Below are 25,908 nucleotides of genomic sequence, written 5' to 3'. Positions count from 1 at the left end.
CCTTATCACCTTACGTATAAGGTTAAGTTTCAAATGTTGTGGTATAGTTAGAAACTTGAGAAGGCTGTTGGCACAACATCTTATATCGATTAAACAGATAATTAATCACGGAGAATGAATCGGAATGAGATGTTATTAGTTATACCACTCGCTATTAACAAGTGAAACAATAGCTCATATACATGCTGTTGTTTTGAATTAGCTTTCATACATATATGAAGATATTAAATTACAGTTTTGGTAGATGTCCTTAGTTAGAGACACCTTTTGCAATTCGTTAGCATGGACCGATATTCTAGGGTAAAAAGTATCTTGAGTGTAGATTAACAAAGGTTCAGTTCTTTAGGCTATTGTATTATTTATGCAATCGCAAAATAAAATATTTGGTTTGTTTTTGCCTGAAAAAGTCTGGTTACGTACATCCATACGTCTACGTACGTCTACACTAACTTTTCAATTTTTTTCCTTCTGTATGATTCAATCGTTATGAAGTCTTAGGTATAAAACAAAAGCAATTAATAAAATACCTAATCTTACATTTCTGACAATATCTCTGATTTTAAGATAAGCCAATTTGCTCTTTATATGTTGATAATTAGGTTACATTATCAAGCTATTATAGAAACGACGCAATATTTTCAATTGGTCGCAGGAAGTAATAAAATCAATTTGTGAAACTTATCGTCGATGAAACAGCTGATTATGTTAATGGTTTATTGCTATTTGATATTATTAATATCAAAATATATATCTAAAGATAAATTAAACACACCTGTATTAATTTATCAGATATATTATCGATACAAATGTTTTTAATTGGATAGTGATAAATTGCTAATGAATTTAAAAAATACCTACCACACAGCCTATTATGAGGTGAACATCTTTATAATCAACTAGCTGTCCGCAGGCGACTTTGCCCGAGTGGTATTTCACCCCCTTCGGGGTAGAATTTTCGAAAATCCTCTCTTAATACTCCTTTTCACTTCCTAGGGAATCTTCATACCGAAATTTTACTTTCTACACTTAGTAGTTTTGGCAATCAGTCCGTCAGTCACACAGTAATGGAAGAGTTTTATAAGTGTTGATATAAAATAATATTATAGAATTAAAGACAAATGTATGAAATGATTTTATATGAAAGTTCGTTCAAGCTACGTCCTGTATATAAACGCCGGCAAGGAGCGGCCGATGTCCGATCAATCAGCTGCTAACGAGCTAGTCACGTGGTGAACAACCACCATGCCTCACCACCGACCTATCTTCTATCATAATTATATAGATAACGAGACAAATTAGACTATCAGACATGTTACAACTCATCTTATATCCAAAAAAATACATTGTCAATATATTTATCGAGAATAAATTATTTTAAAATGGTTTATAAGATCATCTCGACCTACCGCATATTCATATAGATCTTAATAATAATCTTCGCATCAAAACAAATCGACGTTAAATTTTAAGTCGTCAATAGCAAATGCATCAATCGCTGTCAAATTACCAAGTAATTTTCCTTCAATCAAACCCGTTATCGATTTGCAATAGCAGATATTAAAATCGATACAAAAAACCGCCTGTAATCGATTAGTTTACAAATTAGAACACCCACTGAGTAAAGCGTGTAACAGACATAACATTTTGATTAACATTTACATAAACGTTTGTCGCTGGCATTAAATTAAACGAGTTCGAGCCGGATAAAAATAAAAAAAGTTTTAATTTCTTTTTTTGAACTTGAGACGAAGACAGAGTACGGAGAAGGCGCGGGGCGTGGTTGACTAACTTTCATTACTCACGGGCAATAATAAATGATAAAACATTATTAATACGAGGAGATCAGTCCATTTGATGGCTCACACATGCTAACCTACGTGGAATAAATTAATTCCAATTATTAAACGCTGTTTACGTGTTCACTCCCTCGGGCCCTAACGATTTGTAGTTTTGAAAATAAATAAAAGTTTATTGACTGTTTGTAAAAAAAGTTATTACACATTGCGATAAAAAAGAATAGCTTGTTCTACATTTAAATTATCAGGTGAATCAATAATTTGTAGATCACAAATCGTAATCAGTCTTATACGATTTGTTTCGAGTGTTATCGCGACCGCGTAATAATAACCAGAAGTTTATTGGCCAGTTGGCCGAGTGATAAATTGAATAATAATTTATTTCGAACAAGATAAGCAAGCGGTCTGATCGCGCACCGAGATACTCTCAACGTGTGAGCAGGCGTTTATCACACCGACGCGTAATGTATTTGTAAAATATTTCTAAATGTATATTTAAGAATATGACAGAATTAACTGGAAAATTTATAAATTTTTTGGGTCTCTAATTACAATAATGGGCATTAAGACTCGATTTTAACACGTCCTTTATCATTTTTGATATAATTTGTATGGTGCTCTGATTTAGCAACGCAGATTCCGTGGAACGACAAAACTTTTTTATCGGTAAAAGCTGCTACTGTAAAGAAAAAGTAGTTTCACAACCTTTCAAATTATAGACGGCTTTTTGTTTTTCTCCAATAACAATACAATACGATCTTCTGTAGTTGCCAGTATTTTCACTAAGGTATAATTCCTACAACAAACAGCCCCGAATAACGGTGTAAGATGCATCCGAAATTCTGTTTCAATTACGCACAGGGGCTAACAAACTGCGGCGCGGGCGTTGCGATGCCAACCCCTGATGAAGCTATTCCAGTTTTTATACCCACCCAGCCCTTACCGACGCTTACGTAGAAAAAAACACACAGAATACCGCTACTGAAACTACAATTTATACTAATAGGAGGCGTTGAAATGGAAACGTATTGCGTAACTAGTTTTTATTAAAGTTATCAATAAAGTTTTAAACTATAACAGTTTATGATGGTTAATCAGCTTTTTTGGAAGAAAAACTAGATGTATGTTACCAAATAGTTTTCATTTCAGAGGGGCAATTTCCTTCTACTATCCGCTATCGACAACGGGCTAGCTATCGACTATTTCTTTATAAACCTTATCAGCGCCTCTAGCGGGCGCCGTAGGTACTTTTTGCAGTACATTTTAAATGTCTAACTCTCAATACTCGATAGTACCGAATGTAGAGAATTGTCGTACTTTATACACATTTCTGGCCGGAAAATTAAAAATATACACGTGTAAAGATGCATACAAGTAAATTAAAATTAATTGGATACAGGTGTCGAGTACATCTTTGATACGCATAATTATTTATCAGAAAAAGAAATAGACAGTTCTAATAACTGTTGAAACACATAATACATCTTGCTATAACAATTAAAATTGAAATTAACCGAGAAAAACAAACAGTAATGGCTTCCAATTAGTCAAGCTAATCACTTTACAAACTGCATTATACATTTCACATAGCCCACACATCAGTAACAATGGCTGCAACTGCACAATAACCATTGATTCGACTAACAGCGAGGCGGTCGGATATCAACATGATCTATCTAGCGACAATCGTGGCGCCATTTACAACAGAGATCAATTAATGCCAGACAAGGACAACGAACAAACAATATTATACAAAACTGTACGAGTAAAGAAGACAACCGTACAGTTATCAATCATGCGCCCGCGCAACCACCTCGACGCCTCAAGCGATCGGACGATTGCCCGCTTAATTATTTCTATTATGATATTTAAAATATAAAGATTATCTGTATGGTTGGTTGTATGGCGAATTCCCACACTCACATCGTGTATAACTTTGATAAGGAGTGCAATAGAATTTGCTAGTAAGAGTAAAAAAAATACCTAGCTTTGATATAAGTCATTTAAGTTAGAAGAATCGCATAAGAACAAGCAATATAAGATCATTTAAACCGAATGTTGATCCGAATCCATCTCTTAAAATTTCTAGGCATTTTTGGAGTTGCCAAGGAACAAACCTTTATGACTGGAATGGTAATGGTACAATCGTAGTACAGTAGAGTGCAGACCCGAACAAAGAATGCTAAACCAACTCTACTTTTTCGAAAATATAACCAAAACACTTACTACGAGTACAGAATTCCATTTCGTATAAAAAAAACCAAGATGAGTTAAGATGACCTATTTTCCGTAACAAAACGACCAGTAACTAGCCACATAAATTGATATAGATTAAAACTTCCTCATATTAATTTCCTGTCGTCCATATCTTATAGTTCATTAATAGCTCATAGTTCCTCTACAGGGTCCGAGCTCGTCCATCATCAGATCTTATCAGTGCATCACCGATCTCCACAATATAAAACCGTTTATACAACCAATGACTGATATTACTTCTATCTGATTTGTATCGGAACACCATATTAACATTAACCCTCGTTTCAAATAAATTGTTCAGACACGGGTGTCTACTTACATTTGTAATACGTATCACTCAGATCAATGATCGTGAATGGAGCATTTGGAGTAATGATAAATTACAACGAATATCAATCGTTACAAAGGATTAATCAAAATATGTTTTAAGCTGAGGTTTCGGATGCAGCGGTAGCGATGTTCGAGGGAATGCAAAGCTCTTTGGTTGGGTACTTCTTAAGTTATACTTACATTAAAAGTCAAGACCCAATGAAAGAAATCAAAATCAAATCATGTAATGTTAAATGTGGACATGTATGATACCCAATCGTCACAATTACTGAATCTTCGACTAGCTTGAAACGGGGAAGAGCTTTGTAGGAAGTACTAGCAAGAAACTCATATAGACTTAAATATCTTTAAAGTTTTCATACTAAAGATATATAAGGTAAGGAAGTAAATAGAGTAGTTATGGCAATTCGTTAACATTATCTAATCTCCAATATTGTCTATATAATAAGGAAAACGCTTAAAAAAACTTCCCGTGAATAAAACAATAAATCCTAATATTTTCCTCGTCATTTACAGTTTCAAATCGCTGCTACTGCTCGTAAAATCACAGGCTTAAATAAAATATGTGGGAAAGGACTTACCACGCTTTTGCATGAAGGAGAACAGGTCGTCCAGGAACTCCTTCCTCTGAGGATCATCGCTGATCTCGTACAACTGAAACAAAAAACAAAATTATCATTAATTTGAAAGATTTGAGAAAAAAAACGAATGAAGGATGCGTTATAGAATTTTGAAAAGGTAAGTATGTTTGTTTTTTGTACAATACAGTCATTGTTGACCGTTTCTGTTTTTGCCAATTATATTAAACATTAAACAGTACATAACACACTACATTTTATTATAATTACGAAAAGAATATTTACAGTCCATATTAATTACGCACACTAAAGGTGGTCAACCATCTATTAGTAAACAGAAAAGTAAAACCACTTGTAAATTGACAATAAATAATGTTACTATGACATTTTCAACCATTTTTTAATTAAAATTACATAAAAAACCGTTTTCCCACATTCAAAACGAATAGGTTGTCATCACCTTTAGTGTATTGTAATGGTAACGTCCTAATATCCTACTAATATTATAAATGCGAAAGTTTGTGAGTATGTATATGTGGATGTTTGTTACTCTTTCACGCAAATACTATTGAATCGATTACGATGAAATTTGGTATGTAGGTAGCTGAAGACCCAGAATAACACATGGACTACTTTTTATCCCGAAGTTCTGGAGGGATCAGGATTTACACGGGAAGGGTTTACACACAGACGAAGTCGGGGACTGCCTCTAGTTAGTAATAATGAAGGTATTAATATTCTTAGGAAGTGTTCACGGTGCGCGCGCGCAGGCCCACGTGCGCGACCCGCATCGCAGAACGTTACATAGGAACTGCATTACACCTTTGTATTTCCCATGCACTAGATAATAATATGCATGTTTAATTGACTATTAAAGTGCTATTTATCGATGGTTTTTCATTGTTAAGTTGTTTATGGTTCGCGACGGGGAAGCCTTAATAGATGCGTAGTAGAATGATACGCTTCTAGAATGAAACGTTCATTCTAGTCTGTCCTATATATTATGTCCTTCTAGGATGATCAGATATTAAAGCAGGTGACAGAGGAATCAGGACCTCCACCGAAAATGTCTTTGCCTTACAGAGGCACACTTAATTCGACTAAATAAAAAAATAAGTAGCATTCTCTTAGCTTACTGTCCTTATGTTTTTGATTGCTCTTTAGCTGCTTACACTTATCGTGAATATGATTTTATTTGGACTACTGCGCCACATATATATTAAAAATAATAACATAGAACTGTGTCTGTTTTCCTGCTATGTTACTATACGTTTATAAGCTTAACCGATGAAAAAATCTAAAGCATTTTGACAAAAAGATGGCTTGAAGCTTACATATTATTATAATTCACTGTTAAAGCAAAACCGCGGGCAGACATTAGTAGTACCTTTATAAAAGTTAATAAACAGATGTAGTTCGCGAGGCGTGTTCATAATTATCGATATCCGCCATTTAAGTGCACTTGGCAATTTAAATAACGATAATACGGTATCAGTAGCTAGTTCGAGATAAAATGTTCACGGATGATTGGTTTAGAAGTCGATGCGGTTAAATGAATACCAATGGACTGCTACTGGGTATCGTAACTATTGAATTTATTAAGTAATTTATTTGCGGTTAATTTCCATGTTGGTAGAAGTGCCTAGTAAATGTAATGATAGTTGTAAGATCTTTTCGATTAGAGATTAAATCGTGAAATGCTAAAGTTTATGTTTGTCACATCTACTTATTATCAATGTTAGTCCCATGTTATGGGAGCGAGCCTATTGCCATATACTTACAGCTACTACTACTTTTTTTTGAGTGTATAGTAAACTTGATATATCGCTTGTTATAAATAGTATGAGAAGTAATCGCCACAAAAACCCAATAACATATTGACCACAAATCTTTGCGTATAAACTATTATCAAACATGTGTAAAATCGGAAATCTTATACTATTTCGAGATTTCGGTCAACATTTGTTTGATCTCATCGTCACGCCAAGTCAAAACCACACGGAAAATCCGATCAGAAACGTGACAATGACGTGACGCGAAAGTGTGATGACATCACAAACAAAGGGAAACCCGTTAAACAATCACGTTAGGCCTTAGTCCGTTTACTCTAAGTGTCCCAGCCGTGAAACAACGGCGCCGGCCTACGATCAAATACGACAAATACACTTATTTGCATTGAACGAACAATTACATCGACGCACTTAGCGCTACGACGAACTCGACCGTAGTGAGACAACGAAACGCCATTTGACACTTCCTGTTTCCGTCTAACAACTTTAAATAGTCATTAAAGGTGAGCCGTTGTGCAAAAATACGTGTTTTTTGCGTGTAAGTAAAAGTATTTTATGTAGGCCTCTGACCGTAAAAGTCAAATCTTGTTCGGTCACAAGTTCCTTGATAACCTTCGCAATAAATTAGATAGGTACTAATTTAACTTATTGACTTAAAAACCGCAGTTTACCACAACAAACTTGACTAAAGATAGCTACGAAGTACATTCCAAAAATTGTAAGGATTCGGTCAGTTGTTTATCAAATAAAATTAGGTATTTATATTGTGGTTGAACCCTCCAAAGCGCGGTCAAATATGTCCCATAACCGAGTAAAACAAATGGTGTTCGTTGATCGCTCATAAATGGAACGTGCTTTTTTACTCGGTGTGTGCTATCCGGCGCTAATCGAAAACGTTCTGGGTGATTAATCGCGGGGGGCGAGTCCGAGTCGACAGTGACGATCGAGAAGATTGATGCGCGAGTCGATCGCCTGTTGCCGCTATTAAGAGTCAAGCCCTCTCGCGAACACTCGGCCTCGTCTATTGACACCGACACGATTAACGCACAACACCTGGTGCACGTGCTTCTAAGTGTATTTGCGGTTTCAAACACATATTAAAATATACAAATTACTACACAGATTTACTAAACTTAAGACGGGCTCTACAATAAAGCAAACGTTTCACCAGATCGTCTATTTAACAATTACTTCTTATTCATGAAATAACTCTCAACGTTACGTCAGTTACGTAAATATTTCACACGGAAAGACATTACATTATGCATTCCAATTATCGCAAAACATTGACAGTGTTATAAGGGTATAACGTCCAGTCGAGTAGTTCGGGACAAATTATTGTACATTGCGTGAATATTATCATAACAGGGCCCAGGATATTGTCGCCCACAAAGCGGCCATATTTGAATCACAAAACTGAGCGATAATCTCCGTAATCTCTATTGTGAAGTGCCAATTACGAACTCTCCCCTTCCGCTTGAATAAATAAATATTTTGAAAACATGATCATTGTACCGTGGCAAACTGGCGACCGTTGACACAAAAAGGAATTATTTTCCCATATTTTGTGGCCACTATTATTAATCTCGTGTACTCAACGCTGTACCTTAGTTAGTAGGTCATCAAACTTTTGTTGGACGTTTTTTGCGTGAGTTTTTTATTAATTTGTTCATAACATAGTAAACATTGTATAGCAATATTGTAAGCAATAATTAAATGAATTAGGACAAGCACATAACTCGAACAGTTTTATAGTTGTAAAACAATAAAATTATGATTGCATTGAACGTAAATAGTAACTGACGTTCAATGTTGGACGATAAAATCGAATTACCTATTATGGTATTTATTCACAAATGTGTATAACAAACTTTGTTTTATAATATTTGTATAAACCAACAAAACCAATTTTGGACAAGAATTCAAGTAAAAAACGTTGAGTTACATAGTCTAATTAATTAAATGTAGAACATTAAAGTTCACTTTTTTACAACTCGATATTTGGTGTAAATCGATTCTCATATCGATTAAATGACCAATAACGATATTATTAAAGATCTTACACATTGTAAGCTATAAAACAGGAGTGTTTACGATCGAATAATAGCAGACAAGGATTAGTTGTCGATCGTTCGATGTATCGTAGAATCGTAGCCCCATTCATGCAGGTTTATCGATACGACCTTTAACTCAAGGTACTATTAAATCAATCATAATATCTGTTATCTACGCACTAGGCATATCATAAAAAAATACCACAGTTCTTATACTGTGTAACTTCTTCCTACAGCAAACTTACTTTTTTTATCCCATTACTGTCCCGCTGCAGGGCAAGGGTCTCCTCCCAAACGAGGGGGAGGGATATATATTTATTACTAGCTGACCCGCGCAACTTCGCTTGCGTCACCTAAGAGAATTGGTCAAAATTTTCCCAGTTTTTGTAACCTTTTTCGTTGCTACTCCGCTCCTAATGACCGTAGCGTGATGTTATATAGCCTATAGCCTTCCTCGATAAATGGGCTATCTAACAATGAAATATTTTTTCAAATCGGACCAGTAGTTCCTGAGATTAGCGCGTTCAAACAAACAAACAAACAAACAAACAAACTCTTCAGCTTTATTATATTAGTATAGATTTACTATAGGAAAGATTTAAAAAATTCTAAGATTTCGGATGATAAACAAAGCCTTAATAATTAACTCTACTTATAATTCTTCATGTCATACACAAGAAATAAGACCAGACAATTGTAATAAAAACAATATTCATCTATACCACGCAAATTCAATCCTTATTTATTCACCAACAAATGCTAAAATGACATGAAACTGGACAAACCAACACATGGTTCTGATGTATCGAATATTATAAATCAATGCTCAACATTGAATCGCCAGTAAATGGGACAAGGTGTAGACTATTGCGCTTATATTAGAAACATTTGATTTTGACATACATGTAGGCGAACTCAGATAGACTATTGTGTTACTGCGAAATACATTTATGGACGTATTTTTACAACTTTAAAGGCCTTCGTAATATTTTAAACTAGACGCCCGCGACTTCGTCCGCGTGAAACCCTTCCCGTGTAAATCGCGATCCGGAACTCCGGGATAAAAAGTAGCCTATGTGTTATTCTGGGTCTTCAGATACCTATATACCAAAGATCATCGTAATCCGTTAAGTAGTATTTGCGTGAAAGAGTAACAAACATCCATACATTCTAAATTCTCACAAACTTTCGCATTCATAATATTAGTAGGATTAGTTATACAAACTTGTAGTTAGTAATAGGACTTGAAAACAAAAAGAAAGGCGTATTATCTTCAAATCTACTTCTCAATTACTATCTTATCTCCATCAAAACGTTGGTATGTCATGTCAAACAAACATGTTTGAAGTACAATGTGAACGTCAAACTTTCTTCCACTTAAAATACAGGTCAGTTCCATATCAGTTCCGTTTTCGTAACAACTGATTCATGGTACAATCTCGAATGCAATACAATTTACACCTGTAGGTAGGGTTGCCAGATCCAGGCTGATCATTTCCCGGACATATTTGGGGCCACGAAGGAAATCAGAGTTTTGGTCAGATCCGAGACTACATTAAATAGGAATGACCAAAAAATACCTCGTAGCTTAGTAAAAACAAGCATTTTTTCATTCCGGATCTGGGATTCAGCAGAGTTAAATTACGGGACACGGGTTATATTCCGGGACTGTCCCGGAAATCCCGGGCTTTTGGCAACCCTACGTGTAGGTGTTGACGTGGTTGTACACATTAAATAACGCGTTAGAGAAGAACTCGGCCGGTGCATGACGTGCGCCCGCGCTCGCCGCGAGACAATTTCAAATTGCATGCAATAATTCAGTCGCGTAATATTTAAGAAAGATGCGTTTATAAATAAACCCTTGGGTGGGTATCTAAACATAATAGTAACAGCATTTATGGTAATGCAAAAGATTTACACTTATTGCTTTTGATGGTTTACGGGTGAAATTACTGAATAAATTGTGCCTTGCATACAATATGGTGAGTCGTTCTGTGTTGTTTAAATATATAGATCGGTGTATTGTTTACGGTTTATATTGTGATGGATTTTGTTATTGCTATTTATTGGCTTTTGTGGTTGGGTATATTACAAATATATGTGTGAATATCAGTCACTGCAGTGTAGAAAAGATGTTGAAACTAAACATTATGATGAAATACTTCCCTAAAGAAATGCGGTTTTAGACTACTTATAAGTATTAGGAAACCGGGCTCCAAAGTTATCGATAATCAGCAATTAAATATTTGCCGAAATCTAATTACAATAGGATAAATAATAGTCTTACAAAATATATCACACTACGTAGTCTTGCATACAATGTAGACAGCGTACAAATTGTACAATCTTGCGCAGTAAAACACATGTAATGTCTGTCGTGTATTCGCACATAGTGCATCGATAAAGCGACCTATATATTATACGATAGTTGAACTACCTCACGCTATAACAGTTCTTTTCCGTTTCTAATAAATTATTATGTATTGATAACTGTTCAATGGGCGTATCGGACAGATAAGGTTTTCATGATAAGGAGTCTCTTTGCAATTTTTCAACCCATCGAATAATTAATGTGTAATTTATACTCTTGTTAGCAATAAATGTTATTAATATATGGTATAAGTGGTCGTATTAATGGAAACATATTGCGCAATTTATTTACAGGCTGATTATTTTACGTATAAAATGCTCTACCTTATGTTTTTTCCGTCAACTCATTATAAATGCATACGCAATTAAGCAATATAAAAAATAATAATAGATAAAATAGTCCTACAAAATCATCCGATACTCTTAAAAAAATTCAATAACAATCCAACAAAAATATTTCGTAGCATCGTAGCAAGTTCTACGAAATAAAACTTGAAAGTTTGATTAAAAATCGTGTCATTTGGCGACATCTCCATTTCAAGTCGTAACATGAAAACCATGACAGATCTCGTTGTCGCCGAGGAACAGTAAAAGCCTCGCTGAAAGGAGCGAATAATTGGAGAGAGAGTCGCAGGTGTGTCTATTGTGATGTAGCACAGTTTTAACCGGAGCTGTAATGAGGTAAACAAATGTTACACATGTTTGACGTAAGCTACTAGATGTAGAGTATCGCTTACGCTTGTTAGCAAAGTTCGTGGTTCGTAGTTTAAAGGGTTTAAGCGTTTTTCGTTGTCCTTCATTCATCTTTAAGTCAAACGAACTAGGATACGTACATATTTCCTTTTTCTCTAGTGGCCTGATTTTAATTTTTTTTACAGTATGCTAATAGTTATTAATTTCAAAGATATATAAGCTAATAATAAATTGATTCGGAAACTGAAAAGTGCTATCGTTTTATTTTTTTTATGCAATTTTATCATATTTATTACGATTTTCACTGAAATATTCTTAGAAGTGAGAATTATTAGCAAAATGTATGTGTTTTAGGAGTCAAAAAGGAAGAGCTAATTAAACTACTTCCAAGCCTCCTTATTCTATCAAAATGAAGTACCTGTCAAATTAAAAAACGCTTTCGCTTGTGCCTTAATATAATACGCATTATATGTAAAACACGGAGTAGCGGAGAGGGCGTTGGCCGCGAAACAAAGCCTCAATTGATACGATGTCTAGTGTCGAAATCAAAGTGTTACTAGTTTTAGCTAATGGAGAACCATTACCGGTGGCTAACGGAACATTTTATACGTACTTGTTGAACTTTAATGTATGTATTTGGCAATATCTTTATGAAAAACTTAGCGGTTTGCTCATATAAATGTACAATATAGATTTAACTTTGAATAACACACTTTTACTGAAGATAGATTTAGTAGCCCAAAAAAGTACACAGATACATACAATCATAATATCACGCCTTTTTCCCGTAGGTAGGCAGAGACCAAAGAACGATGATTCTAACAAACTTCCCTTGCCATACATCTTGTCTTGTACACAGTTTCCTAATATCAATATAAACAGTACAAAAACAGGAATAAACTAAAACAATTGCCTATTCTATTAATAGACGCCAGTACCAAACAGTTCTTGGTTCCATCATGAATGAGCATCAATCGGTGTTGCTTTGATAGCGGCTCCGTGGAACGCGCTAAGTGATTCCCATCCTCGATGTTTACTCATAAATTACTGCTCATTTGAGCGTCCACCACTTGGCCAGATTGATAGGTAACTTTGCCCACGCCACGGTGTAATTACACCTGCATGCATAACTACAATTAGACCGTGATGTTTGATGTTGATTTGAATCATTTATTCCGTTTTGAAATATCAATTTTGTGAGAACTGTGACAATCAATTAAAGCTGTAGAAAGTACTAGTAAGTATGTGACAGTGTGGCTTTATTTGCGTTTGAAAGTGTGCAACTGTACTATTGGGACCGAGTTTGGGAATGGCATTGGCATCTAATTGCAACAAACATTACTATTATATTTTCTTGTATTAAAATTTCGCTATTTAAATTGTAATCAAGCATGTTAGGAACTCGGAAAAAACAGATATGCACATCGTTTTGATGAAAATATATTCTATTCTTGCGTAACTATAATTACATAAGAAAAATCCGTCTCACTACTTTACGACACATTTCTATGACGTAGATCTACTAACTGCAGTTTGACATATATCTTGTATTAGGTATTACGTCATTAAATAGGTATGACGTCACTATATAGTATATAATAGTGAAGGGCTTAACATCTATAAGTCCAGGGTGGAATTATTCCGGGCAAATAATCGCGTAATTGACAAAAACAATACGCGTCCGTTAGCTCTGTGGTCATCAACGCATGTTCACAAAGATATTGTCTGTTGTGTACTGGATGTGGCAACACGTGGACACTTATTTACGTGACCACTGAAAAATACATGAATGTTTCTTGAAACTTACTTTACAGAACTTAACTAACTGTAACTGTAAGTAGATATAATTGATTTACATACAAATGTGTTAAGACGAGGAAGAGATTCAAAACATGAGATTTAATTATTTGCTTACGTATTTATACATTTCACTAAGCAAAACTTTGTTCACAGGATTTACGAGTGACTGTCAACTGTAAAATCAAAATAAGGAAAATATAGTCCAAAAAAAACTATCCAAAAGAGTCTCATCCAGAATCTCTACATCGTGGTACTCTACTATAGAGTTTGTGTACTTTGTGAACGCGATTACACGCCCTCTCTTTGATCTCCAATTAGATGAACATTTTGGGGTTCCGCATATTGCCCGTTGATAGGGGAGATGATTGCTCGTAGATAAATATGTTAGGTGTTCGCCCGTTTGTGCTGTGTTCATATGAAGGGAGATTAGTTTCGCTACCGTGGCGAATTTCATCAGTAGGCAGTGTGGACATGAGCCTAAAACTAAGTTATTGAAGTAAAAGATACTGTTTGTAAATGTTGTTCATCTTCTGTATGTCTGTATGTAAGTGTGTTTTGAGGTATGTGTGCCTGTTAATGTTAGGATGCATTTTCTATAAAAACAGTACGACATAGTTCAGCAAATAACTACGATACTATCCGAAGAGAACCCAGTTAGTTAGATAATATACTTATTATTAGATCGAAACCTAATTCTCAGAGATCGAAACAATAAAAGCATTTATTAAATTGAAAACAAATTCAGCTAAACAAATATTAATCCTTCATGTAATATCTTGCCTTCCATGAAAACAAAACGGTTTGACAGAAAATAATCAATTTGTAATAATAATCTGACATTAGGGCGGGCGGCATGAACTAGGGCGGGGAAAATTAATCCGGCCCGCAAAGCTGTGTACTATGTCGCGGGTCGCAATTATCCGCCGGGATTAAGTCAGTATGAGTCGGTTAGAGGCGGTTACAGCCGGTTTGGTCGAGTGTGAACTGGTATTGATGTAGTAATGTGAAGTGGAAATGTTATTTTTGGACATATTTTTATTAATAATCTCACTAGTGTAAGATACAAGGCCCTTTAAATTGTACCTACGGTAATTAGAGAAATATAATATAAATCGGCTTAGAACCGAAATATTGTACCTAAATAAGGGATGCAATTAAAATGTTTCGTCTTGTAATACGATCAACTTCAATAATCGTTGTTTATCCCCATTAAAATATGAAGGTTTCATCAATAATATAGGTCAGTATGAATAGTATTAACACTTTTCGTACATTCCTATTATTTCCTATATGAACGCTAAATGGACTTTTCCAACTACGACCGCGCAAATTGATTTTATTCAGCTCGACAATTTTATTTCTTTTAGAATTGCTTCAGTATTTGGGGCGAGCGTTGAAAAGGTTCCATACTAGGTTAAAATCGTCAATTTATCGGTCAAACTGATCTGAAAGAGTCTTATTACGTTTCGTTTCCAATTTCAATGTGTTTTCACGAATTTGTTGAAGTTCTACTAATATGAAGAAAATGGAGCATTTCTAAAAATACTACTTTATAAAAACACTTTACTGGAATAAAAAGTTACATAATATTTCACGTATAATTTATTATTAAGCTTGTCTCTACGTGCAACTGACACAAAATACCTACTTAAGATCTCTATCGAACCAACTACTATGCATTTATATTAATGATTTCTTTGCTCTTGATTTAGTTAATGACAAATTTCAATAAATTAATTTGCTAATTACCAATACGCAAGAAGTATAAGGGCCGGAAATCAATATATTTATGTAAAAATAACATTTATTTTAGCGTAAAACCACCGCCTACGACGAGAACTTTTCTTGGCTGTGTCTACAGTTTCCTTCGTCTAATTATATCTTTTTATTTGGCTAGCTGGAATTGTGCGTATTTACCTGCTAATTGCTACAACTATTGTTATTCAGATATTATGTAGGTGGATAAAAAATAGCACGACAAAATGGCGTTCAGATTGCCGTGAAAATTAATTTAAAGTTCTTAGAAATATAAGACAGAGAATAAATTGTTTTCATTGATGTTATATGATTAGATTATGAATTCTTATAGCGAATTACTTTAGATCTTTTTAATTTGGTTGTAATATAGATTATTTTAAACATTACAAAATTTTATATTATGATGCTAAGAGTCTGTTTCTGAGCTCATATTTTAGTGTCAGATAGGCTATCTCCTAAATGAAGTAACCGCCAATGTACGAAAACAGGTGTCAAAGATCAGCTTGATAACCTATTTGATAGATATTTAGAAGTAGTTTAACCGGGTCTTTTTAGTGTGATTTCCTTTATTTTAATCCCTATATGTACATGTTAATATTAACGCTATATTATTTAAAATCGTCAGTTATATCGTAATTGCAAAGGCATCAAGGTTAAATTGCAAATTTAAATGTAGAGAAACTAGGAACAGTACCGTCGGGAGATTATCTGTAAGCACCACGTGTCAGCTTGACTGATGCCGGATAATCGGTAACTTGGTAACTAAACTATGATGAACTAACTGGCTTTACGACTAATACTTATAATACCATTAAAAAATCTGCATAACCTTTAAGATTTTAAGAAGAAGATATTGCGCTGAAGCTGTGCTGTGTGTACATTAGAAGTCCTAAATGGAAACTTGTTAGGTAAAGCTACGTGTGCTACAAAAATTCGGGCGCGATTATTCTTTATTTTAAACTATTTTCAACTAATTACATCATATCCGATGTTTTGTCTTCGTTTATTGGCCAAATATGAGTCATACGAAACATTTTCAACTAAACGTTATTTTTTTGAATTTATTTGGGGCGTTTCTTAACCACTATCGACTATCGAAAATCGACTAGCTATCGAGAAAATTTGCATGGAAATCTTATCAGCGACTCTAGCAGGATTTGTAGGAACAATTTTTACACTACATTTTAAAATGACAATCTCTCAATAGTCAATAGTATCGACATTACAGAATCGGCTTTTCTTTACTATTGGCTTTTCTTCCTTTTAGCGAATTTTCCCTATACATTTTCACCTGGTAGGGAAACACGCTAATCGCGGCGCGGTCAACGCGTGTCGAGGACATTAGCGCTCGGTCGTGACGCGCACACATGTGCCGCATGCGCGTGCTCACCCATTCACATGAGTGTTGTGTTAGGACAGGGACTTAGTGCAAATAAAATATAACTATTAACGTGTATTTACTTGTGAATAATAAGCTTGAAGAAAAGGATTATTGTGGATATGGAATGTTAGGTTAAAGATTAAGATGCCAACTTTTCGGTTATTAACTCTGATATTCAGGGCAATTGCAATGAACTACGTAAAAAACCTTTTTTCTAATCGTTGACTAAGGGTGTACCTGCTTCTAAAATAATAAATATTAAAGTTAATACCCAAGATTTAAGAAACAGGACTAACCTATTGCAATAAACACAAATTATGATTAATTTGAGTGCGCTGAAAGCATAAAAATAAATAAAGGTTTTCGCAATGTGTTTTTTTACACAAAGAACATACATACTAGAAGGTCATTAACCCTTTGTGTATTATTAAAATTCACTTATTTGCATGTTATAATATGAATAATGGAAACGATAAGTACATAGGCTGTCATTAAAAATATGCTAGAGCCCGCATGGCATATAAAACGTCAATTTCCTGTACCGGGCCTAAGTAATGCAGTAATGTGGAAATATAGGAAACGTAATAACGGTACAATATAACTCCTGTTTTACTAGGACTCTGGCAGAGAACACACCGTGTATTTTTAATTAAGTTTATGATTTAAACATTTTGTATGACAAAATGTATCAATGTGAATGAAGCAACAAAAGCTTTCACGGATCGTAGCAAGAGGCGTTCTCTGATCTGTACTTACCCTCCTTATTTAGGAGAAAGCCTTATTCTCCTAAATAAGTCATAATGTGATAATACTCAATTATTGATGTATTTTTGATTAGTTAAAGTCGACTTCCTTTTCAGTATTTTGGAAAATCGCTCAACGAAAACATAAACGCGGGCAGGTTTTTTAAATTTTATAAATTAATTATTCAACTACAACTCGCAGCTTACAGTCATCGATAACTAATTTTATAACTACCCCCAACGCTTTCTATAAACAAATAATTAAATACAGCGCCTGAATAAGCGCATTGAATCTCACAGTAACTTTAGCACACAGACATAAAGACCGTGCCAACACTAAGGCAAGATTTTCACCATACAAGGTGGTTAATGAACACACACTACATGGAAACATGCATTTATTGGTCCCACGAATGGGCTACAGTATATTTGCAGGTGTACCGTGTAACAAACGGGCGGTCAACGCTCTCGGCGCATGCGCATGTGAGCACACACACTGACGCATGCGGTACATAGTTGCGCGCACACATGCGAACCGAGGGGATGACCACAGTGCCCGACAACATGCTAATTTCTTACCAAGCCCAACAATCGTTGTGTTGGACGAATAAACACAAAATGACATGCGAACATGTTTGCAAAACTTTTGTTCACACAAGTTTCAGACTTTACTTTCTGTTTTGCTATTTAGTTTCTACTTAATTTTGTTATATACCAACTAAATACAGTGATTAGATCAACGAGATTAGACAAATAGCCGTATGAAGCTACTAATACTAATAGATAAAGTTTACCTAGTCAGGTAAGTAAGCAGGTACATCCTATTTATATTTTAATCTCTCGTTGTCGTTTCAATTCGAAGGATAGTTCGATGCCCTAGTTATGAGCTATCACCGCTTAAGATAATCTGTACCCCAAAATGACTCCATTACTCAAAAATATAACTTGTAGACCAATAAAATTTAAGTGATATGTACAAATAAATCAATAGGGATAAAGGGGTTTCTAAGCCGATCATTAAGATACGTTGTCGTTATAAAATCATCCGTTTCACGCATTATCCGGTGATAAAAATAAGGTATGTCATAAAAATAAATTCGACTCGGTTTGACCACCCCTAACATCTTTTACTTAGTCACCAGACAAGCACTACGAAATTAATTGTAATCCGATTTTAATGTAACAAACATATCCCGTGTTACTGCCGACTGACAAACAAAACAAAAAAAAACTATATTATTAAGTATTCTCGATTTTTCTATGTTTTTATATACCTATCCTAAGATTAAATGAATCCAGCAGTCCAACACTACAGGCTTCCGAACAGAAGCGTTTAAACAAACGATGCTATAGTTGAGATAATTATTTACAAAAATCATTCACTTGGATTGAATGATTGATAACAAGACATCAAAATGCAAAAAGCGCCAATAATTTTAAATTATAAATATATCAGTAAAAGGATGAAATTATATTGACATTACTATTACAACTCTCTTCAATTAGCGCTATCGAAGTGCAAGTGTGGATGAATCTTCTAACACCTTCTAGAAGATTGTCAAATACTTCCAAAACATGCAGTTTCCCCACAATGTTCTTATTTAAATACCAAAAAGCTTAAGTCATAGCGACACTACTTATTAAACGCCTGTTAAATGCATCATAAATTATCCAAATTTATACCGAATCCATTTTTTTAATCCGTCCGCTTCTCGTTATTAATTTCGTATCGTTTTATATTAAAACTATAATTAACTTCCACATAAAAAGGTCCCTTTAAACAGATCGCCAGTTTTTATTAAGCGATTTTATATTCATATAAATCTTTTACGGTTCATTCTTCTATTTTATTACAAATTTATTTTATATTGTTTAAGTGGAAACTGGTTCCTAAGCTCATTTGACTGTTGGATCCTTTGAATTATTAAAATGAGTGTCCAATAACAGTTTTATGAGCAAATATAAAACTGCGGAAAGTATATTGCAATCACGAAGCTTACATAGTTATATCGTATTGCGTCAACATACTATATCGTAAACTAACCGTCAAATCAACTACTATGTTGTTTATTTCAGTATTTCTTATTATAATAGTAACTAGATAATCATAACTTTAATGAAGTATAATCAAATGAATCGAATAATTAACTTTTGAAATCATTAATAGTCGTTAACAGTTGTATAAACAAAATCATTAATTAATATGAAATCTATAACATTATGTTTGATTTGTCACTTGTATAAACAATAGTATCTTAATGATATAAAATTAGTAAAGATAATTTAATAAACTATTTAATCAACAACTATTGATAAGTGATTCTGTATCATTCAAAAAAGTCTAATATTATCATTATAATCATCATCGTAAATCTTTGTAAATCAATGTTCAAAGTATTTTCAACTAAAACCTTTTTTGTAAGAAAGTCCGAAAACTGACAATTAAAAATTTAAAACTTGTTAACCCTAAAAAACTATCCGATAACAGATCCGGTCAAAAAATAAAAAAATAAACTGGAATAAACAAATAATAAAACAAGTTTAAAATGAAGAACAAATATTCAACATACAATAATAAAACAATTAAAATTATTAATTATAATCTAAATTAATAAAATAACCCACCTTCTTCTTATCAACCTCGAAAAAGTTTGGCATCTTGGGAGGCTCGCTGTGCGAGGTCTGATGATGATGATCCTCCATGAATGAATTGAAGAAATCCATGAATTCCATTTAATATTAACTTTATACAAGTCCAATAACTCACTCAAAACAACAATAGGTAGTCAATTATCCGCGGCGAACTAATAATTCATATATGTAATAAGGCGAGCGCGCGACATAAACACGTGCACTAAGAAGAATGGCGGCACGCCAGACGTCTTACTCTTGCCAACATCCGATATAAACTAAATTGAAAATTGGAAACAAAATGCAATGTTCGAATCTTGATATGACAATAATAGGCGAGACAGAGATAAACGTAGCGGTGCGGCGCGAGCGGGACGACGCGAGCCACGAGACGGCTCCGCTCCACCCCATCGACATTGGCGGCGCAGGGGTTGTCGCCAGACGATCTCGCTACGAAATTTTAAATTCCTACCTGCTCACTAAACCTAAACAACTACTGCACACACAAACGACTATGACCTTTATTCCTTGTAAGAAAAATATCATTTTTATGCACGGCCTGAAAGTAAATAAGCTTTTACAGAGCGAGAATTTTTAAGATGTAATTATAAATAGCAAACGCGTGGATACAATGCGCAAGGCTATTCTGAGAATTTGTCTTGTTTTATAATATAACATCGATGATTGAAAGATACTGTTTTAAATTAGTGCGTGAATTGTGAGCAAAACAACACATAAAAGTACAAAGAGATTCTTAGATATGTATTTATGTTTTGAAACAACATTTGGGTTAACAGAATCGTAATTTACCAACGGTTATACCTATTGAAAACCAATAAACACCACAGTCAACGACACGTACAGCCATTAGAAGCGTAAACTAAGATACGAGACGGAGAATGAACAATAATTCATGCATCAACATTCATCGGTTAGACCCTTAAACATTATAGCGAGAACACGTCAAACTAACCTGATTCTCATCGAGCAAATTCACATCATAATTTTCACCAACTGTCAAACTATCCAAAAATTCTACCATCTAATTTGACCAACCCTCGAAAATTGCACAATTGAGGGGTGCCATAATAATTTTAACACGAAATTATTTGGGCATTTCACAAATAATCAATTAAATTCCCGCTGTTGAGAATGTCATATGATTGCATGGGGAGTTTATCTTGTTATTGATATCTTTATAAATGGGGTAAAGTGGGCGAATCTGGTCATACGGGCATTTGAATTGATACGGGTGGATTTGCAGGGTTAACTTGTTGTGACAGGTTCTGTAATCCGCTGAATGGGTTAACTATTCCATGACATTTGTTCTCAGAACTAGCTAACATATTTTATGATTACAAGCGTTTGTCAGAAATCACCAGTCAGAAATATTGTTTTTAAAAATTACTTTCAAATAAAGAAATTTATATATCATTAGATCGGTCTGTCAATGAAATTTTTGAAAAAAATACATACTTAATTATTTTATAGAAGTGTCCTGGATTTTCCCGAATAGTCAGAATATCCATTAAAGCCAGCCACAATAATCTAAATGGTGCAAAAAGCGCAAGTTTTTGTAAAATGCGGTGTTTCCAAAAACTCTGACGGGAATGTCCGTCCGGCGCCCGTTATTTTGGGAATCGGGTGAATAGAGGAGCAAAAATCCCGATGACGTCATCCCATCCCTTATGGGATTCACACAACCTTTGAACTAACGGCACTTGACTTTTACACAAGTTGTAGCCTTATAGGACGAAAGAAGCCTTTCCATGATAAAAAATATTATATACACTTATTGACAGGACAAAAAATTGTTTCATTTACATATTTATTCGATGATATTATGCACTGGTTCAGTGCTATCCCACGTGCAAGTACCTAACTACCTGAATCGGATCACTTAGCCAGGTATAAAACAATTCCAAGCATAATAAAATTTACAAGTCAGATATGATTCACTATTACTAAAACATGATCCCTACAATATCTAACTGCAATAAAAATTACAATAGAACGGGCCCAGTCCAGTAATTCTAGAAAAAAATATCTTTTCAATAACGATTAAAATATTATTTCTGTAAGCACAAACAATAGAGCGGCCGGCGAAGAATATTTACTATCGGAAAGGAAGTGAATAGATACGGCACATTATTGGACATATTTCTGGGAAATTGCCTGTGAAACTATGAAACAATAAGCCAGACGGGGACTTATAGTTTTTATTCAACATGTGGGTCTGATGGAAGACAAAGAAATAGTACAAAGAAATTACAATGAATCCCTAAATTCCAGTCCGTAATCAGAAACAAATGTTCGGGCATAGAGAAGTTAAATTTTATGTTTCGAATGAGTCAGAGACATGCAAAAGTAGGTTTATAATTTCGTAAGCTGCCAGTTAAAATATCGTATTTACAACGTCATTAAAAAAGTTTATCTGCCTCAAAAATACTTGTGTAATTAACATTCTTATAACTGATATTATTGTGAGTACGCATCGCATCGGGCGGGGGCCAAACATGGACGACACACAATTGTATCGGCAAGTAGGTAATTTCTTTATCACCCAGCCAATCGGGGACGTGTAATTAGAGTTTGTAAGATAACAAAAAATGTAATAATCATTTTGTTATTCTTAGGTATTCATAATACATTTTTACTTTTATGGTAGTTACTTGCAAAACAAAGATATTAGTGACTTAAAGTTATTAGCGCTGACTCACATTACATTATAGTCACTAATATGTAATTTTCACATTTTAGATAGGTAGACATAACATTTTACTATTGTACCAGGTAAATTACTAGATTCTTGGAAGTAATAAGTCATTTTCCATCACGACTTTGGCATCAAACTATTTGATGATTTATACAAGTTAAGATTTGATCTCTGCTAACAATTTACGCTGACCACATTTGTGGCAAATAATTAATAAATAATTATTTGCAATTCAATTACAATAGAAATTAAGTCGACCCCTCGTATAATTCGAGTATCATCGTAAATTGCTTTCACACACTGGTCGTTTCGCACGGGGAGAAGATTTATCGCGTACTGTTTTAATTAACACCCGATAGTCAATAGTTCCCTGATTGCCCCTCTCACCCTTCGAAAGAGAGTAATTATGTCCGTGATAGCTCAATATTTGGGTGATACGGAAACTGTAACGTGATCAACAGTCATTAGCGAACAATGAGTGAAATGAAACGTGCAAATTAACGACTTTGTTTATTTAAATGTGTATCTAATTATAATGACTTGATATTTATAATTATACTTATTTTAGATTAGAAATTCGTCCAACGACCACACAGCATCGAGGCGGGGGGTTAAACAGAAAGCTATCTACTAATATAAATAAATATAAATCATATTTTTTATGTCAAAAATACATCATCTGCGTCAGTGGGAATCCTTATGACGTGTAAATTTAAGAAATCAAGTAAAGTGCTAACACTAGTAAGAGCAGTCTGATTCCGCGTAATGTCCAATCCAACATTTTTATCATCAATATTTACTGAAAGCCAAACGTTTGCGGTAAGCCGGTAAAGCAGATTGAATGCGAGCTAAGATTAAAGGTATTTTAGAATAAGCAAATATGTTTTACAACTTTTTGAGTGCAATAAAAATTAAGCATTTATTTTTGCATTTGAAATTCGGTCGTAAAGCATTTTGACTTTAAGTGTCGTGATCTGGCGGTCTCTTAACGTTATGATATTTGAATGTTTTGTTTAGAAGTGATGAAAGAGAATGTGGAATCAATCAGCGGCTTATCTTCCCACATAGGTTGTAAAAGAGTTCTTGGAAGAGGGTTTGTAGGTAGCGCGTGTAGATAACAGCCGCTACAAATGGCTTACACGTTGTAAACATTACGGATCTACTACTACAATACTTGTATTTGTTAACAAACACCTAGTTTAGAAGTTAAATCTGACGAAAACTTGACTGCAAATTAGATATCCGTCCAATTTTAAATTGTTTTGAATGTTTCAGCTTGTTTTAAATTCGATATTGCGTAACAGTTGAATATATTATGCAATATTTGTTTTCGTAAAAGACCATGCCGCCATTAAATTTGGTGGATGCTCTTTTTTGATAATTCTGAATAAACTCAACTCTATACATAGTTACTCGGTCTGTTAAATTACCAACAATAAGACTAAAACTAGCCGACAAATAAGATCAAGCGGCAGTATCACAGTTTATAAATAATTTTCACATAACCTACCAGCGAAATTAAATGACAGCAAGTATGATAACAACTATCAAAATTCAATTTGATAAACTATTTGATAGATATTTAGAAGGGGTGAAACTGGGGCCAAACCTTCTAAATACACAGACCAGAAAAATACTTCAAAGAGTAAGTAATTGTTTTTCAAACATACATACATAATACGATGCTTGTTATACCTGAAGGCTTAAGCAAGAGGCGTATGAAATACACAAAAAAAATCGATTAACAATATTAATCCCACATAATTGTTTTTCAGACAATACAATACAAATTAAACTCCACAGTTACTTCCTAACTTCCCTCCAAGTTATAGGTGTACGTTACAGCCAAGTTACTTAATTAAAGTAGTGTTTAAAACGCCTATAAACAAGTTAATGGCGCGTCGTTACTCGCACACACCCTAGGTGGCGCGCCTCGCTCTATTGTACGATAGTTCGTTTTAATTACATACATCCTTGCTTACTGTGGAATTCTATTTGACATTTTGAACCACTTTCACGGCTTACGAGTGACGAATAACCTATCTAATAGATAAAATTACAGTAAATAAGCTGACCTTACGAGTGACGGATAACTTATCCAATGGACAAATTTATAGTAACAAAGCTAATTGATACTTAACCAAAACTGGTGAATCGGTTATGTCTTTATGTAAATAGGTATTATAGCTTTGTTTATCGATAAAGTGGTATATAATTACAATTTCTTGGCTATCAAATCTGACTCTAGTGTCGGAGATAGGTATAATCCCACGACTATAGAGTTTTCTTTCAGGGGTGACTTTTTAAAATCATGCTTGATTAGGTATATTTCATTACATAAAATGAAAATTTGTTAAAATGTCTATTTATGTAAACGTGTAAACGTTACCATTTGAAATAATAAGTAGTTAAACGAAACATTCCTAAGATATTTATACAAATTTTAACCTTTTTAACTAAGATTCGGCAAATCATATTCCAGTTAGATTCACGAACACAATACCTTATTAGATATTTATTACATAGTGGAATTACTTATACCATTATAAACAATAGATTATTCTATGGAGTTTACCTGCATAGAAAAATTATAAACAATATTTTATTCTCATCCAATAGACAAGAAAAATACCTATTGATACATCTAGGTATATGTATAATACAAGACTGAAGAGTTTGTTTCTTTATATTCTTGTGTTTAAAACTCCATTTATCGATGACGACTATATGCTATATAACATCACGCTACTGCTAACAGGAGATGAGTTCAAAACCCAAAATCCACGCGGGCAAAGGCGAAGTAAAGAATAAAATCATACATCCACTACTAGTAAAAATACTACAATGAAAAAATTCTCATCACGGCAGCATGTTTACAGAGCATCAAGAATAACGTCGACGACTGAAGCGTTTCATTCTCTAAGTGATAAATTATTGAAATTGATAACAACGGGATAACTATACAAAGTGTTGCACAGTTGGACGGCTCGTAAAGAGGAAACGTTGCAGGCG

The 25,908-nt window shown here is 34.2% G+C and overlaps 1 protein-coding gene across 1 annotated transcript in view; it reads right to left on the bottom strand.

The window, feature by feature from the left end:
- The window catches only part of LOC142979863 (uncharacterized), a 113,781-nt gene that overhangs the window by 34,718 nt on the left and 53,155 nt on the right, over positions 1-25,908 (bottom strand). The window contains exon 4 of the mRNA XM_076125076.1: positions 4,964-5,036. Coding sequence (XP_075981191.1) covers positions 4,964-5,036 — 73 coding nt within the window. The remainder of the gene's footprint in view (positions 1-4,963; positions 5,037-25,908) is intronic.

Source organism: Anticarsia gemmatalis, chromosome 17 (assembly GCF_050436995.1).
Source record: "Anticarsia gemmatalis isolate Benzon Research Colony breed Stoneville strain chromosome 17, ilAntGemm2 primary, whole genome shotgun sequence".
Lineage (NCBI taxonomy): Eukaryota > Metazoa > Arthropoda > Insecta > Lepidoptera > Erebidae > Anticarsia > Anticarsia gemmatalis.
The sequence above is the reverse complement of the archived record's forward strand: the minus strand, read 5'-3'. Positions and strand labels throughout refer to the sequence as shown.